The following is an 18619-nucleotide window of genomic DNA, read 5'->3' as shown; positions in this document are numbered from 1 at the left end:
CACACTTACAATAGCATTATTAGATACATCATTATAAATAAAGAATTATCTATTATTGGCATTAGTATGCCTACAGCTTTACATAGGAATTATTTTTTATAGGGCCTAAAATAGTAATAGACTAAGCAACATGACAAGTGGAGAACTCATTGAAGAAAAGATATTGTGTAAACTAATTTATTATACAACTCTAAAACAATAAATAACACACATACATTGTTTATGGTATAGTTATAGTAAAGACTGTAAAAATTGCATATCATGTCATACACAGTTATAGATACACAGTTATAGGCACAGTTATAGGTATTGCAAGAGATTAAAATCCTAAAACAACTGATTTTAGCTAATAAATGAAAAGAATTAAAAATCCATAAACTCAAGTCAAACAATATCACAATTATTAGGTACCCGAAAAGGAACTCTTAATATATAGAAAATTATATTAAATCAAGAGAAAAGAAAGTTAAATGCTAATTTGGCAACATAAGCAGACAGCAGAGAAATTATAGTGCCCTAATTAGCAACACAACTCAATGTTTTTATACTGTAAGTCAATGTTTTTGAAACTGTAGGGTCTTTTTCTCGGAAGGAAGGGTAGTAGAATGTAAACAAAAAACCATGAATCACTCTCACAGCCGGGCCCGGGGACACTCAAGGTTACAGACCCTCCCCCTCCCCTCCCCTCCCCACCCCTCTTACACAACCCGAGCCAGGCCCGGGGACAATCAAGGTCATAGACCCTCCCCCTCCCCCGCCCCTATTACGCCACCCGGTTGTTCCAATTGCTGACAAAATACAAGTAACAAAACAAGGAAGTAGAGACAAAAAGATATATTTTCTTTATTCAAAAATATAAAACTGTTACAGATAATTTCCAAAGAAATTAATTCATGGTAGTTTGTGTCTTGTAAATATTGTATTGGATCTTAGAAATATGTTTTTTGAAACTCAATCCAACTTAAGAAAAAAATAATTTTACTGATGAAAACTACTTTCATAAAATTATAAAATATTTAGGCCTAACCTCTTTGTAGACTTGTTGATACTTGATACTTAAAAAAAAAAAATAAATGGTGACCATAAAATGCCGAACCAGACGATCAGAAGTGTTGTTTTGTTTTGTTACTGAATGACAAAAAGGACAATAGGAAAATAAAAGAACAAGATACAGATCTGTACACTATATCAGATATTTCTTTTGTTTATAATTTATTATGTAAATAAAATACTAAAATATAATTTAAACTAGGTATGGAATAAACAATAAATAATTAAACTGGTACCTCTGGATAAATAGTCTTTCTTTTGACTTCGTTTTCTTTGCACTGTTGCGTCACGGCTTTTGTTTTGTCTGTCAGTAGACGACTGGCTCTGGCTAGTGACAGTAAGGCAATAATTGCTCTGTTGTGTCTTTGTTCTTAAACGTGAGCAAACTTAATATTTAATTCTAATTTTAACATTTTAATTCCTCTGTAATAATGTATATAAGAGTGTTTCTTTGAAAATTATTTATTATAACTTTAAAAATAGCCTAATAATTATTTTTTTTGGCCCGACCCGATCTTGGCCCGAACAAATCTCTGACCCGACCCGGTGTCTCGGGCCTTCCGCTGGCCCGACCCGACCCGAAAAAATCGGGGACCCGCAGACCCCTAGTATATATAAATGTTCTAAGACCACATGCAGTGTTTTTAGATAAAAAAAAAAAAACTAAATCTTGACTATTATTCTTTACCGATAGGATAGGGCTTTTATTAAATTATCATGATAGATGGATGACCAAACTAAAAAATATCCGACTTTTAACTTTAAAGTTACAATGATTGTGTCATAAAAAATTTTTGATACACAATCTGCTATAAAATAACATGAATTATTGAGCTATTCCATAGCTATGATGTGGATAAGCTGATCATACCTAGAGCTGCTTGTGTCAGGGAAGGAGCCGCTACTTGGTTGGCCAGATTCAGATTTGTCGGTTGAATGTTCTGCGCTATGCTAGGAAGGTTTCCTGAAATCAACATAATAATATATTGTCTATGAATTTTTATAGTTTAATGGAGGGTACAGTAGACTCTCTCTTATCCGATACCTTTAAACCGGACATCGGATTAACCGGACTACACTCGGCGGAAATGACATCTGTTTAACCGGACAATTTTTATCAGCACATTGGTTTAACCGGACTAGATAGGCAGGAAATGGGCAGTACTGAAACGACTGTTCTCGTGGGAAATATTTGAGACCAGTGATCACGTGTCTAAATACAATACTCTCCTAAATTTAAGTCGAATACTTATCACAGTAAACAGTCCGTTTTAATGAGTTTTTGGGGATGTCGGTTTAACCGGAAAAACCGTTATTCGGACTGGCCTCGGTCCCGAGGAGTCCGGATAGGAGGAAGTCTACTGTAAATACAAATGTAACAATTTTAACAAATTGAAAGGTGGTTCAGGCTTCTGTGGTCCTTAAATCAAAAACATACAGTTGTTCGGGACTTAAGAAAAATAACATTTGCTAAGAATGAAATTTTGAAAGTGGTACTAGGGTTGATCACTTACTGGTGACATCTTGCAGGGGAGTACCGTTGGCGCCCAATCCCATGCCGAGGCCCTTGAGTCCCTCAGGCAGTTTGGGAGGTCCATCAGGCTTGTCTACGCGGTCCATCCTCACCGACAATCTCCGGTCGTATAACATCTGGTTGTGCAACATGGAGATAGCCTGCACTGCCTCAACTGGGTGTTCATACTCCACCACACCAAACCCTCTGCTCTTACCTGCAACATACAATAGAACGTTCTTTATCCAAACAGTCATCATTTTGAAACTTCTTTAATTCAAATCAATGTTAAAATATCATGGCTGCTAATTTTCCAGCATAATTTGAATGTTGACTATTAGTTAATGAATGACAACTGTGGTTTGAACAAGATCAATACGTCAAAACTGGCATTTAAACTCTGCTCGGTGTTGCGATGCGCAGCCTAATAAACTGCTCCTCAGTTAACCCAGCCGTGGTAATTTTTCAAGGCCATACCCTTCTCCCTTATTATAACATCTTCTACAGAATTCCCTGGTCCAGCCAACCCTTGGTTTGTACAGTGTTGTACATCAGTTGAGTGTTCAAACTAAATTCACATTGTAAGAGTGCTATTAACATTTTAAAGCTGCAATTCTTTGAGTATAGAAATTGTTTGCGCTTGTGAATTGTGCTATTAGCAAATTTATCTACTATAATTCCAATTTGTTTATACTATTTTTACTAATCTGTTGGTGTTTAAACCTTGCAGAAGTCTTGCACTTTACAGAAACTTGCAGCCTCTATCCTCTACTAAATAGTTTAATTTTACATTTTAATGACATTTTCATTACCTTCCTTATCCAAGCTTATCTCAGCATTTAGAACACGGCCAGCCAACTTGAACACATCTCGTAGCTTCTTCTCATCAACCTTATAATCCAGCTGTAAAATAATTGGAAAATAAACCAGAAGTAAAAACTCATACAGTAGACTCCCTCTTATACGGATACCTTTTAACCGGGACATTGGTGTAACCGGACTACACTCGGCGGAAATGACATCTCTTTAACCTGACAATTTGTATCAGCTCATTGGTTTAACACCACTGGATCGACAGGAAGTGGGCGGTACTGAAACGACGGTTCTCGTGATAAAGATTTGAGACCAGTGATCAAAATAAAAGTGCCGTGTCTAAATACAATGCTCTCCTAAATTTAAGTCAATACTGTACAATATGCACTTAAACGGTCTGTTTTAACGAGTTTTTGGGGACGTCGGTTTAACCGAAAAAAAAAACCGTTATCCGGCCTGTCCCGCGGAGTCTCTACTCAGTTAACTGTCAGAAAGCTCAGAGTCCAGGTTATGTTTACAGTCTACTGAAGCAGCTACTCACTTAGATGATCTGTGTAACAGACTGAGACTACAACAGCCAAGCTTCTCGTGTTGAAACAGACGTGCGACTGTGTGGTACTTGGGTCAAGTTCTGGGAAGCAACAAATCTAGCAAGCGAGTAGGCTGAGGCTAGAATTGTCGCAGCCCGGTGACATAACAGTTCACACGAGCGATAATTCTACCTACTAGATTGCAAGCATGACGTAAACAAATGAGTGTCGATAGCTGACGTTTTTACATCTATGGTAAGTGACCGATGTTTTTGTTGCATTGATGTTTTGGACAATAGGCTAACAATAAGAGTAGCCTATTTGGACAATTTATGTTTAAGAAAAAAAAATCGTAAATGTTTTTCAGTGACCAAATTTGCATTAGAATAGTGAAATTCATGTAATAACCAATCAAATAAACCAAAGTTATGGTTCCAAAAATCTTGTTGTTAAGGTAGGGCAATTTCAAATTATTAAAATTCAACTAAAATGGATGATACTCACATTGGCCACAAACACTCTGGTGACCAGTGGACTAGAGATATGTAGAGACTCCAGGAACTGAGGACTGAGTCCATACGTGTTGCCCCACTTGTTGGCTGAGGCTCCTCCGCCCATGCCCATAGTCCCCGCCATTCCCCGGTCCACCTCACGCATGCGGTTGTTGGCGTTGTTGGAACGGTTGCCCATGTCAAGGTCTCTACCTCCCATGTTGCCCCGTCCACCACCTCCTCCACCGCCGCCACCACCACCACCTCCTCCCACTGGACGACCCTGCCTGTCTCTCTCTATGTCAAAGTCCTGCAACACAATCAAACAAAAAATATAAACTTCACAATTCAAAATTGTCAATATTTATTCAAACAGGAGAAATTAATTTTCAGCATCCATGATCTGAGATAGGCTATTGATAAGACTTGATAAAGTGATTAATTCCTTATGGATCAAGAATCATACCAAGCTCGTTGACCTATCTCAATAGTTATTTGTGTAACTAGTGGGCGAAGTGACAATTTGCTGCACACGAGAGAAATGTCTACTCGAGGTTCTCGAGTGCAGTAAAGGCAGTTTGCACTCGTGTTACAGATTAATATTTTTCCTACAGTTACTATCAATTATATAACTAATAATATTAGTAGGGGAGAGCGGGGCTATACCGTACACATAAGGGAGATTCGTAGTTACATCGCAAATTACGAAGTAAAAGTAATGTAAACACAAGCAATATATAATTTAATTATTTGGCTACTGATTGTATATAATAATTTTGGAACTACAGGGTGTCCACCAGGCCAACCAGAAAAAATTCATGAGTAAAAAAAAAATCCAGGTAGTTCAGGTCGTACTTTTTATACTAAATTTTCAATGTGTTTGCGCCAACTCCCGCAATGCTGTTTTAGCACATTTACACAGCTCGCTATTTTAGTTATCGGAAAGAGCATTCTCAGTTAAGGGGAAAAAATTATGATTGCTGTAATATTGCCTGACACACAAGTATTCAATTTTTATATATTACTGATTAAATAATCAAAAAATTAAAAACTAATCCTTAAAACTGCAATTTATTAATAACTTCCTAAAAATAGTGATATGTCAATACCAAAATTTATCGAATCTCTGTACAGACACCTGAAAAATAGATTCTTAATACTGATCATAACAATTTTTCCAAATTTTCTGAAGGATTACTACACGAACCCCTGGCTTTATGTACTTTCATATAGTATAATTTTGGAGTAATGGGTTGTTTTCCAAGTAGCCTACAGAAATAATAATGCAGAAATTACAAAAATTGCACGTAGCCAATTTATGTTTTAAACCCTTCTAAACACATTAAATAAAAACCACATTAAAGGTAGATGAAGATATTACAAAAAAATATAAAAAAAAACTTTCTAGAAGTGTGCCATTTTGAAATTTTTGCTCAAGCCAAACTCGAGGTTATATTGTAATCATCTAACACAGTCGTAGAGACACCATCATCATTTTCTGCAATAACTGAAAAATCCTGAAAATCTCACTCAGTAACATTACCACTGTCTTCCGTGGTCGTGAAAAAACCCTGATATTGTTCAGCGGTAACGGAAACATTATAATCATCTCCCGCGATCACAGTAAAGTTATCATAATCTTCCTCGATCGTAGCTTAATTCAAATAATTTCCCGCGGTCATCATCGTCAAGCAATATTGTTGGACATCATCATCGTTTCCCGCAGTCACGGAAACGTCATCGTTCGCATGCGCAATCACGGAAACGTCATCGTCGTCTCCCGAAGTCACGGTAACATCATCGTCATCTCCCGCCGTCACGAAAACATCATCGTCGTATCCCGCAGACACGAAAAAGTCATCGTCGTCTCCCGCGGTCACGGAAATGTCATCGTCATCTCCCGCGGTCACGGAAACGTCGTCATCGTCAGATTGAGGTTTTTATAGATCGTGTTTTACCTGAAAACCAATCCGGTTTTAGGCGAGGTTTTAGCACCACTTCAGCTTTGTTAAATATAATGGACCAGCTTTACAGAGCAAAGGATGATAGTGCTTTAGTGGCTTTGGACTTTTCCCAGGCATTTGATTCGGTCGACTTTGAGTTGCTGATGGCCAAGTTAAAATTTGGTGAATTTGGTGATTTCAAGTTTGGTGAAATAGCTCAAAGCTGGTTTCAATCTTACCTTGTAAATAGGAAGCAGATAACTAGGGTGGATGGTGTCTTTTCGGAGCCTCTCCCAAAGAACTGTGGAGTACCTCAAGGGAGTGTACTGGGGCCTCTGTTGTTCATTATTTACACTGCTGACATGGGTGAAGAATTATCTCACTGCTCACTGTTTTCGTATGCAGATGATTCGCAACTTCTCTTTTCTTTCAAGCCCACAGATAGTTTGCAAGCACAACAGTTGATAAACCATGATTTGATGAAAATTTTTCACTGGTCTAAGAACCATGGGCTGGCTTTGAATGTTAAGAAGTGCTCGTTATTACATTTTACTAATTCTTGCAGCATGCATTCTTTAATTCACAAACACGATCTCAATGTAGTTCTGGAGAACATGATATTAAAGTCTACTGAGACAATTAAAGTTCTTGGTCTCACAATTGACGTGGAGTTAAAATTTTCAAAACAAGTAAAATCAATCGTTCAAAAGGTCATGACTTTGCTCAGGGTGTTTAATAGATTTAGGAAAATACTGGCAGAAGATGTAAAACTACAAATAGTGAAGTCTTTGGTTATGCCTGTCATTAATTATGCTTTGCCTGCCTTTGGTTTCAGTCTGTCAATTGAACAAACTAATTTGATAAATCGTTTACAAAACAATGCATTAAGATTTGTATATGATTTGAGAAAATTTGACCACATATCTTCCTTCAGAAAGCAAAGTGGGATGTTGCCTGTGCAGACGGAATGTTTGTTAGAGACTGTGGATATTGTTCATAGGGTCACCAACACTAGCAGACCGACTTATCTGAAAGATAAGTTAAAGATTAGGAGAGATGTGAGAGAGAGGAGTACAGACAGGATGGCCTGCTGCACTTGCCTCGCGTCCAGTTAGAATATGGTAAAAAGGGATTTTCTTTTTTTGCTCCTCAGAAATACAACCAACTGCCAGAAAATGTAAAAAAACTTAGTTATAAAGCTTTTTGACTGAACTCCAAAAAATGTCTTTTGTAAATATAAGTTAAGGTATTGTTAGTTAATAAGTCATTTATTGTTATTGTAATATTTCTTTTGTATGTATTGACTTGAGTAGTTTTGAAAAACAGTATTGTTCCTGAAAACCGCTTTAAATAAAAGACGTTTTATTATTATTATTATCGTCTCCCGCGGTCACGGAAACGCCGTCATCGTCTCCCACGGTCACGGAAACGTCGTCATCGTCTCCCGCGGTCACGGAAACGTCATCGTCATCTTCCGCGATCACGGAAACATCGTCCTCGTCTTCTGTGGTCACAGAAACGTCATCGTCGTCTCCCGTGGTCACGGGAACGTCATCGTCGTCTTCCGCGGTGACGGGAACGTCATCGTCGTCTCCCGCGGTCGAGGCAAAAAATTCCCGGTTAAATACAAAATTCATGCACAGTTCCCGGTTTTTTCCTGGTTCAAAAAAATCACACATAATTCCCGGTTTTCCCGGTTGGTGGACACCCTGAACTATTTCTTTTTTTAAATTTAAAATTGGTAATTTAAAAAAAGTTACCTTGTACGAAATAGCCCCAGGGGTGTGTATAATAGGTCAAGTCCTTACCTCCTTAACAACTAGTTTTCTTCCTTTGAGTTCATATCTGTGCATCTTTTCAACTGCTTTCTGTGCCAAGTCTTTAGACTCAAACTCTACGATTCCACAACCTCTGGGTTTGTCATTTTCATCGACAAACAATTCAACAAACGCAACCTCTCCAACTGTAAAAAAGTTATTACCATTAACAACTACAAACAAGGATTCAGTTTTTATGAATATTGACACTGAGTGTTACAAGAAAAACAGCATTGGGAAAGGTAACTAAAAAAATTATATTGCAATTTTGTTTCAAATTTGAACCCCCAAAATGCAAAGTAGGCCTATGTGACATCAACTAGACTACGTTACCACCTAAGATGTCTTCTCGATTACATTTTGGCAGCCTAGTTTTGACGAATGTACACCTTTGTTTCCGGGTCACTTTAAGATTTGCACCGAAATCATGCCAAATGAAAGCTGCTTGAGAATTTCAGTAAATAGTTTAGGAGGCTTTATGATCTTGTGGGAAAACAATAGATTAATTAACAGAATTTGTAATAAAATGGTCCACAAAATCCAGACAGCTCCCAAACCTGAACCAACCAAGAGAACCTTTCATCCAATCCACCCAAAAATCTAAGCTAAGTAAGCACGCTTGACTTACATAGGTAACTAGCTGGCCCGACAGATGTCGTCCTGTCCTAATGTGGTTTTATGTCAAATGCTCGTTAATTTTCAAGATGAGCTCGTTCGCATAGCTCAATCACGTCCTGGTTGAAGTTTGCGAAGGCGGCAGCAACAAATCAATTTCCACCCAACTGTTGAGCGCGGCAACTAGGCCTACAACCGGCTTACAATGACCGTGTTTGATTGCAGCGACGCCACGCCGGCGGCGGGCTCATTGATGAACATAAATAATAGCGGTTTGATAAATAATATATGATTGTTTTACTTATATGTCTATATAGTTATTAATTAAAAGAGGACACTGCGTTTCTACAGCTATTTACTTTTAGTATCAAATGAAAAAAAAATTAAAAGCCTTTATGAAGCGTCAGAAAACCCGTGATTGAGGTTAGGAATTAGTGTTGAGAGTTCACCTTGTAAAGTTGGTCACGTTACTAGTTGTTTTGGTCACGTGACTAGTAAAATACACTATTAAAATCCATTTTTAGCCCCTGAACTGTGATATTAATTAAAAATATGTATTTACCTTCGTCTACAGCTCAATCTGTTGTAACTTGAGTTACGGCCGTTTCGGCATTATAATGCCATCGTCAGACGTTGAACATTCAGCTGAAGTAATGTCGTCATAGTTGAAACACATAACACGAACACGAATAACATTTTACAATTACTAACGAAGACACAACGAACAGGCCTGTCGCACACACGGTACCGGTTGACATTGCCACGATCTGAACTGGATGCCGACTAGAGGTTAATCCTGCATCGTTCTTTGCGTAGTGGTGTTATCAGCTGACCTTTGTACTCCTGCCTTTTGTCTCTTGTCCTGGTCTAAAATACTATTGAAAATGATGTGTGATTTATATTGTAGTTTGTCATTTAATATTGTGTCATCAAAATTATTTTCTGTATAGGCTCTGTAAATTTCGTATTCTTCAAATGTGTCCAATTTATTTCCTTTCTTGCTTGTGTGGAGTATATCGAGGCCAGTGTTCAGATCATACATGTCATGGTTTTTGTCAACCAGGTGTTGAGCAAAGGATGATTTTTGTTTGTCGGCTCTTGGACATGGGTGATGTTCTTTGAACCTGGTTCCGAATGTCCGTCCAGTTTTTCCTATATAAAAGCTCGGGCAACTAGCACATTTAATTTTGTATACACCTGACTTCTCACTTTTGTCGCTTACATGATCAGAAACGTTTAATTTATTAATTGTCTTGTTGTTGGTCTTGAACGCCAATTCGATACCATGTTTTTTCAATTCTTTCGTAAGTGAGTACTGAATTGAATGTGAGTACTCTACACACACATACTTCTTCTTTTGTGGTTGGACGTCTCCAGACTTTTTGTAGATGACACTATTCTTTTGTTTAATGGTAGTGTCCGACAACTGGAATTATTACACAAATATTTAAACAATATTGCCCCAAATTTGAAATTCACGATGGAAATTGAGGAGTCAAACAAAATGAATTTTCTAGACCTGACAATAGAAAAATTGGACAATAGATTGGATTTCAGCATTTATCGTAAGCCAACCACGTCAAACCAAACCATCCATAACACGTCATACCATCCACCATCACAGAAATATGCCGCTTATAATAGTATGTTATATAGATTGTTAAATGTTCCAATGTCAGACAACAATTTTAATAAAGAACTAAATTTGATAAAACACATAGCGCTATCTAATGGGTACAACAGCAATATGATTGACAGGTTATTAAGTAAGATGAAATACCCCCGCCGCAGCAAACCTGCCGTCTAAGCGAATTTCCATTTGGCTGAATTGATTTTCAATTGATCTATTTAAATAACATTAGGTTTAACGAGTACCTAGGTTTGCTGCTACAAGGAAACTAATAAAGTACGTGTTTTAAGTAAAATAAGTATTGCTTAGTATAAAATGAATATATTTGCCAAGTTTGATCAAAATATATCCATAAACAAGCAAACTACAACATTTTACAATATTCTCCATAAGAATAACATGGAAATTTTAAATTTACCATTTTTTTAGTTTTCTCCGTAACCAATAACTGTACAAAAACACTTTGATATACTGAATTGTTTGTTTTTTAAAGCCCTTTAAGAAGGTTTAGAGAAAAATTGGGAAATTTTGTGTATTGAGGGTCAAAAGTGAGAAAAACCAATTTTTACCCCATAAAACCCCATAAAACCCTGTTCCCATGATCCGATCATGCTGGATCGCGAACTCATTCAAGTTTATCCCGCCTTACACCTTCAAACCAAATTTCATCAAAATCGGATAAAAATTACTCAAGTTATCGTGTTCACGGACACATATATATAAATCTATATATATATATATACATATATAAAAATTTGAACGAATGGTGTTTTTGGCCTCTGGGGACACCAAAATGAAAAAGTAAATCGGTCCCGGGCCTAAGTCTTACCATGAGACCTACGGTAATAGCTACTTCCCTATAGGGAAATTCGCTAAAACAAAAAGTCTGGAGACGTCCACCACAAAAGAAGAAGTATGTGTGTGTAGAGTACTCACATTCAATTCAGTACTCACTTACGAAAGAATTGAAAAAACATGGTATCGAATTGGCGTTCAAGACCAACAACAAGACAATTAATAAATTAAACGTTTCTGATCATGTAATCGACAAAAGTGAGAAGTCAGGTGTATACAAAATTAAATGTGCTAGTTGCCCGAGCTTTTATATAGGAAAAACTGGACGGACATTCAGAACCAGGTACAAAGAACATCACCCATGTCCAAGAGCCGACAAACAAAAATCATCCTTTGCTCAACACCTGGTTGACAAAAACCATGACATGCATGATCTGAACACTGGCCTCGATATACTCCACACAAGCAAGAAAGGAAATAAATTGGACACATTAGAAGAATTCAAAATTTACAGAGCCTATACAGAAAATAATTTTGATGACACAATATTAAATGACAAACTACAATTAATATAAATCAGACATCATTTTCAATAGTATTTTAGACCAGGACAAGAGACAAAAGGCAGGAGTACAAAGGTCAGCTGATAACACCACTACGCAAAGAACGATGCAGGATTAACCTCTAGTCGGCATCCAGTTCAGATCGTGGCAATGTCAACCGGTACCGTGTGTGCAACAGGCCTGTTCGTTGTGTCTTCGTTAGTAATTGTAAAATGTTATTCGTGTTCGTGTTATGTGTTTCAACTATGACGACGCTACTTCAGCTGAATGTTCAACGTCTGACGATGGCATTATAATGCCGAAACGGCCGTAACTCAAGTTACAACAGATTGAGCTGTAGACGAAGGTAAATACATATTTTTAAAAATACACTAGTATTTACTAGCGGTATACAAACGTTTATGAAACACAAATTAGTAGGACAGGTAAATATGGGACTAGTATTTACTAGACTAGTAATTACTAGACTAGTATCTTTATGAAACAGGGCCCTGGAATTACTATGGGGACCAACATACATATCCTGGCATTTGCAGATGATGTGGCACTAGCTTGTTGCCAAAAAGAAAGAAGAACTAAAAGTTATGGTTTCAAAACTCACAAACCCCGCTAAAAAAGTAGGCTTAAATATCAATGAAGACAAAACCAAGATAATGGAGTGTAAAAGAGCTACCCAATTAAATAATAAAAATCATGTAGAAATAGGACACAAATTATATAAAGTAAACAATTTCTCTTACCTAGAAGAAGACTAAGATTCTAAGAAAATTCTTTGGACTAACCTTTGAAAATCGAGAATGGAGAGCAAAGTACAACAGGGAGTTGAGAGAGTTGTACAGGGATATTGTGGCTGAGGTGAGAAGTAGAAGATTGAGGTGGGCGAGCCATGTGTTTAGAAAGGAAGAGGGCTCCTTAGTGAAAACACCTTAACAAACAACCCGGAGGGTATAAGGCCTACCGCACACGAGAGACTTTTTGTCGGCCGACTGTCTGCCAACTGTCTGGCTGGAGTCGGGTGGACAATCGAAAAGTCGTCAAGACTGTTTGGTCTTTGACTGTGGGTGCGCACACGACACGACTGTTTAATCGTCTTTCGAGTGTCAAAATGATGTATTTGACAGAAACCGCTGTCATATGTGTCTTACTGATACGATTTCGTGCAAGAAAACGTAATAGAAAATACTGGGTGCATCCAATTTATAGTCCGAGAACCTTGAAAGGCCAGATTTACCTCATATTCTCGGATTTGAGGAAATATCCGGACAAATTTGTCATGTGCTCATGAATGAGTGTTGGTAGTTTTGATCAATTATTAATACCCCGGCTTCAAATACCTCATCCCATAACTTATTTTAGCAAATTTCCCATATAGAGAATAAGTTATAACCATAGGTCTTATGGTAAGACCTGGTCCCGGGACCGATTTACTTTTTCGTTTTGATATCCCCAGAGTCCAAACACACCATCCGTTCAAATTCACACACACACACACACACATATATTTTTGTCCGTTAGCACGATAACTCGAGCAAAGATTATCCGATTTTGATGAAATTTGGTACAAACGTGTAACCCTACATCTATTTTATTCGAAGGAGTTCGCAAACCAGCATGACTATGAGAACGGGGATTTATGGGGGGTTTTATCGGGTAAAAATGGGGATTTCCAATTTTTTTACGATAAAATCAAAAGATTCCGTAACTTCTTTAGAAAACATTTTGCAGAGCTTAATAAACAAATAATTTAGCATGCTAATTTTTATCATAATGGTTACAGGGAAATTCCAAAATATTTAAAGTTAAAATTTTCATGTCATTTATATGTAGAACAAGTAAACTGTTGTAGTTTGCTTGTTTATGGATGTATTTTGATAAAACTTGGCAAATCTATTTATTTTATACTCAGCTATTTTACTAAAACACACCCTGAATACCCTCCCTGTAGCAGCAAACCTAGGTACTCCTCGTTTATCCTAATTTTATTGAAATAGATTAAATACAAAATTAAATCAGGCAAATAGGATGTCATTTAGTCTGCAGGTTTGCTGCAGCGGGGGTATTTTTTTATTATGGCCAAATACTCCTTCAAAGTATTTTTATAAAGAGGGAACCTTGCCTCAACTTCATCGATAAGTTTATCAACTTTCTCGTCCCTCAAAACACTTGCACTGGTGGTTGTCGAAGCCTTAATAATAACAATAACACACAAATTAAATACTAATCATAATAACAATAATAATACACATGATAACAACGCACTCGACTGTCAGACTGGCAGACTTTTTAGTCGTCAGTGTGCGCGTCCTAACTTATCTCCATGCCTTTATCAATAAGACACGACAGTTGAGTCGGGGAGCAGTCGGCGGGAAAATCGGTCAGCACCAAACTGCCCCGACAGTCTGAAGACAGTCTGCTGACTGTCTTACTGCTGTCGGCTCGTGTGCGCACTCAGATTTACCACTATGGGGCCGACTTTGACTCCCGACTACGACTAAAAAGTCGGCCGACAAAAAGTCTCTCGTGTGCGGTAGGCCTAAGACCTCCTGGAAGGCCCAACTTGAGGTGTTGATAAGTGAGAAGAGACATGAGATGAATGGGATGAAGAGAGGTAGAAGCAATGGATCGTGGAATCTGGAGGCACTGGTGTGTTGGCGAGGCAAAGTACGTACCTCATTGGGTACCAAGAGCCATGGCAGTAAGTAAGTAAGTACATATAGCCTGAACATCAACAGAAACTGAGAAATATGAACCGGTACATATTTGGCAACTGCAACAACTTTTTGGCCACAATTAGGCCTAAGCTTAAAAACCACTTTCTCTTAAACTTCGAGTCTTTAACATAAGTTGAAAATGCATTTAGTGACAGTGAAATATTGATGGTCAATTTTGAATTCCTGATATATCTTCCTCCCTTTTAGCGAATTTCCCATATGCCATCAGTGCTCAATTTTGGGGGGGGGGAGGGGAAATGGCGGAAAAGAGTTCCGATACCTCTCTTTTGGAAAGATAAAAATATAGGCATAAATATGTACAAATCAAATCACATTTAAATGGTTAGAGTACCGGCACCCCATTTTTACAAATTGAGCTCTGGCGATAATGTTTTTGTATGCTGCGAAAAGGTTTTTGTTTCTGGTGCCAGATTGGACTCTTTCCCATTCAGGTAAGGGTGTTACCCTTATAAATAATCCTAAGAATTTGTAACACATTAATACATACCTTCTTGTCTAAACAAGTCTTTTAACTCTTGCCATCTGAACTCGTAAGCAATGTTGGAGACGTAGACTCGCCTGTCTGAGGGGCCTCGTCTTCTCTCTCTGACGGGGCTCCTGTCACGGAAGCCTCCGCCGCCCCCACCCCCTCCTCCAGAGAACCTGCTGGGGCGGTCCCCTCGGCGAGACCTTTCTCTGTCACGCACTCTGTCCTCTCTGTTGGAAGACTTAAAATTAGAATTGGCACACCTAGTGTTCTATTCATATCTAAAAAGTTCTGGTAACTTCTGGTTACTTAAAAAACATGACTCGTAGTTTTTTTTTTATACAATTAATTATTTCATTAATTAATGTATTTATTAATTATATAATTAAATAATTATACAATTAATGTATTTTGTTAAAAAAAACCTTTCGTCAAAATTTGTGACATGAAAAAGTTAGTGTGAGGAATTTTTTAATGTTTTGGGGAGATGTTTTGTCACTGACCAATTGTTGCTAATAAGTATATGCTAACATACGTTTTTAGGAAAATTGTTGGAACATTGGTTGGAGAGATATTTCACGCTTAAGATGACGTAAATCAGAAGAAAAACTACTATAGCTGTACATTATATATAGACATCTATATGCTAGGCTATATGTAATTCCGTAAGCTAATCGGTCCCCACAAAATATCTCGGGCTAGGTAAAAGGTGGCTGTTGAGGATTCATTTTAAAGCTTTAAGGTCCTAGGACAGTGGGGAAAATATCAGAAGTGTCAAAAACCACCCCCTGCTCTGAGGCCATCAAAGATCCAGTCATTTTTTGTCCACTTAGGCCTACGGTCAATAACATACTCGGTGAGCGTCAGTACGGGTTTCGTCAGGACAAAAATATTTCAGATGCGTTGTTCAATATTAATAAAGAATTAAATTCTGCGATTTCAGAAAAAAATCATCCAGTATAAATTTTCCTTGGTTTTAAAAAAGCATGTGATTCTGTTGACCGTTCAAAATTATTGAGAAAAATGGAAGACTTTGTAAGAATATATTACTTACGTCAATCAGCTCATTAAGTCGTGAGTTTCACCTCAGTACATGTTTCGACACATTGTCATCATCAGCTGAGTTAGTACTTGTGAAGGTTTAATTCACAAGTACTAACTCAGCTGATGATGACAATGTGTCGAAACATGTACTGAGGTGAAACTCACGACTTAATGAGCTGATTGACGTAAGTAATATATTCTTACAATAATATCCACAGCTCAGGGGCTTAACAATGAATTTAAATGGAAGACATTGGTATTTGCGGCAACTCCCTTGCATGGTTCCAAAGCTACCTTTGTAACAGATCACAATTTGTAATGAAATGTCATTAATGATGTTACTAGTAATATATATTTTTTTTTTTAACTAATGACTCTTGGTAATCCTTGTAACTTTTATATTGAACATCATAGAACAGAACCAACTTGTTTAATTGAAACAGCTGTTAAGATTCATTAATCTATACTATTATAAAAAAGAGGTGGTTGCTGTATGTGTGTATGGGAAAAGTAAACTCGAAAAATACTGGTCGGATTGGGCTGAAATTTGGTATGATGATAGCTCACATTCCCGATTAACATATAGGCATATTCTTATTTCAAAAATCCTTTCGGGCTCCGCCCCAGTGGCTCTGGAGTTTCCCATGTTAACCTTATGAGAAATGGAATTATTGAATCTTAACAGCTGTTTCAATTAAACAAGTTGGTTCTGTTCTATGATGTTCAATAGCATTAAAGTTACAAGGATTACCAACAGGGTGCAGCACTATTATTTCTTTTACATTTATGACAACAGCTAATTTGCAACCAAAAGGTGAGTGAGCGTAGCGAACGAACTTTAACCTGGAGGCGAGTTAGCGTAGCGAACGAGCTAACCTCAAGGCAAGTGAGCGCAGCGAACGAGCTCCAACCTAAAGGTGAGTGAGCGTAGCGAACGAGCTCCAACCTAAAGGTGAGTGAGCCATGCGAACGAGATAATCTTGAAAATTAAGAAGTTAAACGGGGCAAAGCCCGCGGGTTACAGCTAGTTCCTTTTAAATATGAAAAACCATAAGGTTAACATGGGGAACTACAGAGCCACTGGGGCGGAGCCTGAAAGGATGTTTGGGATAACAATATGCTTTAATGTTAATCGGAATGTGAGCTATCATCATGCCAAATTTCAGCCCAATCCGTCCAGTAGTTTATACGTGATTGAGCAACACACACACACACAAACTCACAAACTTTCAGATTTATAATATTAGTAAGATATTTCAGGGCCCTGTTTCATAAAAATACTAGTCTAGTATTTACTAGTCCATGGACTAGTAATACTAGTGTATTTTACAAGTCTACGTTTCAAAAACCTACTAGTGTAAAATACTAGTTACTAGTGTAGGGACTAGTATTATTAGTGGTTTTTACTAGTGTAGACAGCAATGTGTTTCATAAAGTTTTACTCTTGTAAATTACACTAGTAAATACTTGCTATTTTCTACCAACCTCTCTTCACCCGTATTATTTGAAGTAGACTAGTATTTTTGGAAAGAGAGCTATTTCATTACTCACATCATTAAAACAAATTAATTATTAAGTTCTTTTTGCAAGTGCGAATTGTCTCACGAATAGATCTGTGAGTGCTAAAATGATAATTATTATACTGTATATAAATTACAATCAATAAATGTGGCGTGGTACAACATGAGTGAAATTCAATTTTATAATGTACGTACAATCGCCCTATTAGAATAATTATGATTAAGTTATCAATTTCTGTGAATTTTTAGTCTAATTTTACTTGAGTTAAATTTCATGGTTATATCAACTATTTAGCTATCACAGAGAAAAGTTTTTTAAGCTTTGATAGGAACCAAATTTAAACCGCATACCGTTTTGAATACAAAGATGTACAAAAATGTATTAATCATATTATTTTACACCCAATTAAGGCTCTCGGTTTTATTTAAAGACATTTTAATAGGAAATAATAGTAAGGCAATTTTAAAAAGGAGTTGCATTGTATTTTTTGAGGTGCTTATTATTTGCTTCCGTAAATAGCTAAAACCCTGTGATGTACTAACAATTTTGTATACCTATATTTGATTTTTGGGCGTTGAACTTAACTGCTTATCATAAAAACATTACTTTCAATCCATTTTGGTATTCTGCATTTGTTATTCAAAGTAATAAAAAAAATAGATGTTGATTAGAGCTGTTATTTTAATGTAAAAACATGTAAAAGTTTAATTAATGCAATAAAAAGTAGAGTGGCGCAGATTTGGACCAGGGACCGACCACATGACAAGCGAGAACTCTGCCTCTGAGCTAAGCCCTGCCGTAGCGCCTATGCCATGTTTTACTATACTTGAAAACCTACTTCTCTATTGCTTGTAACGGCGTTGCAATTATTTGTTACATCAATAAACGTTTAGGCTTATTATTTATGGTTTGTAGACTCAAAATTAGAATATCACCAAATGGGTTTTAACCCAAATATTCTTATGCATTCGAATATTTGAAAACATAGGTTAGGGTACTAAAAACGTTCAAAACAAAATGTCCTTAGGCGATTTAATTACATTCAAAATTTGAGCCTTCTTTTCTTTAATCATAGCAAGCTAAATTTTATATGTCA

The 18619-nt window shown here is 37.1% G+C and overlaps 1 protein-coding gene across 3 annotated transcripts in view; it reads right to left on the bottom strand.

The window, feature by feature from the left end:
* Positions 1-18619, bottom strand: part of LOC128985364 (myelin expression factor 2-like) — a 49837-nt gene that overhangs the window by 18385 nt on the left and 12833 nt on the right. For all 3 annotated transcript variants that reach the window (XM_054404791.1, XM_054404792.1, XM_054404793.1), the window contains exons 2-7: positions 14980-15188; positions 8149-8303; positions 4411-4707; positions 3376-3466; positions 2565-2780; positions 1922-2014 (exon numbers count right to left, since the gene is read on the bottom strand). In XM_054404791.1, the coding sequence (XP_054260766.1) occupies positions 1922-2014; positions 2565-2780; positions 3376-3466; positions 4411-4707; positions 8149-8303; positions 14980-15188 (1061 nt within the window). The remainder of the gene's footprint in view (positions 1-1921; positions 2015-2564; positions 2781-3375; positions 3467-4410; positions 4708-8148; positions 8304-14979; positions 15189-18619) is intronic.

Source organism: Macrosteles quadrilineatus, unplaced genomic scaffold (assembly GCF_028750875.1).
Source record: "Macrosteles quadrilineatus isolate MER2022 unplaced genomic scaffold, UCM_ALF_1.0 Scaffold_2__2_contigs__length_208266976, whole genome shotgun sequence".
NCBI lineage: Eukaryota > Metazoa > Arthropoda > Insecta > Hemiptera > Cicadellidae > Macrosteles > Macrosteles quadrilineatus.
The sequence above is the reverse complement of the archived record's forward strand: the minus strand, read 5'-3'. Positions and strand labels throughout refer to the sequence as shown.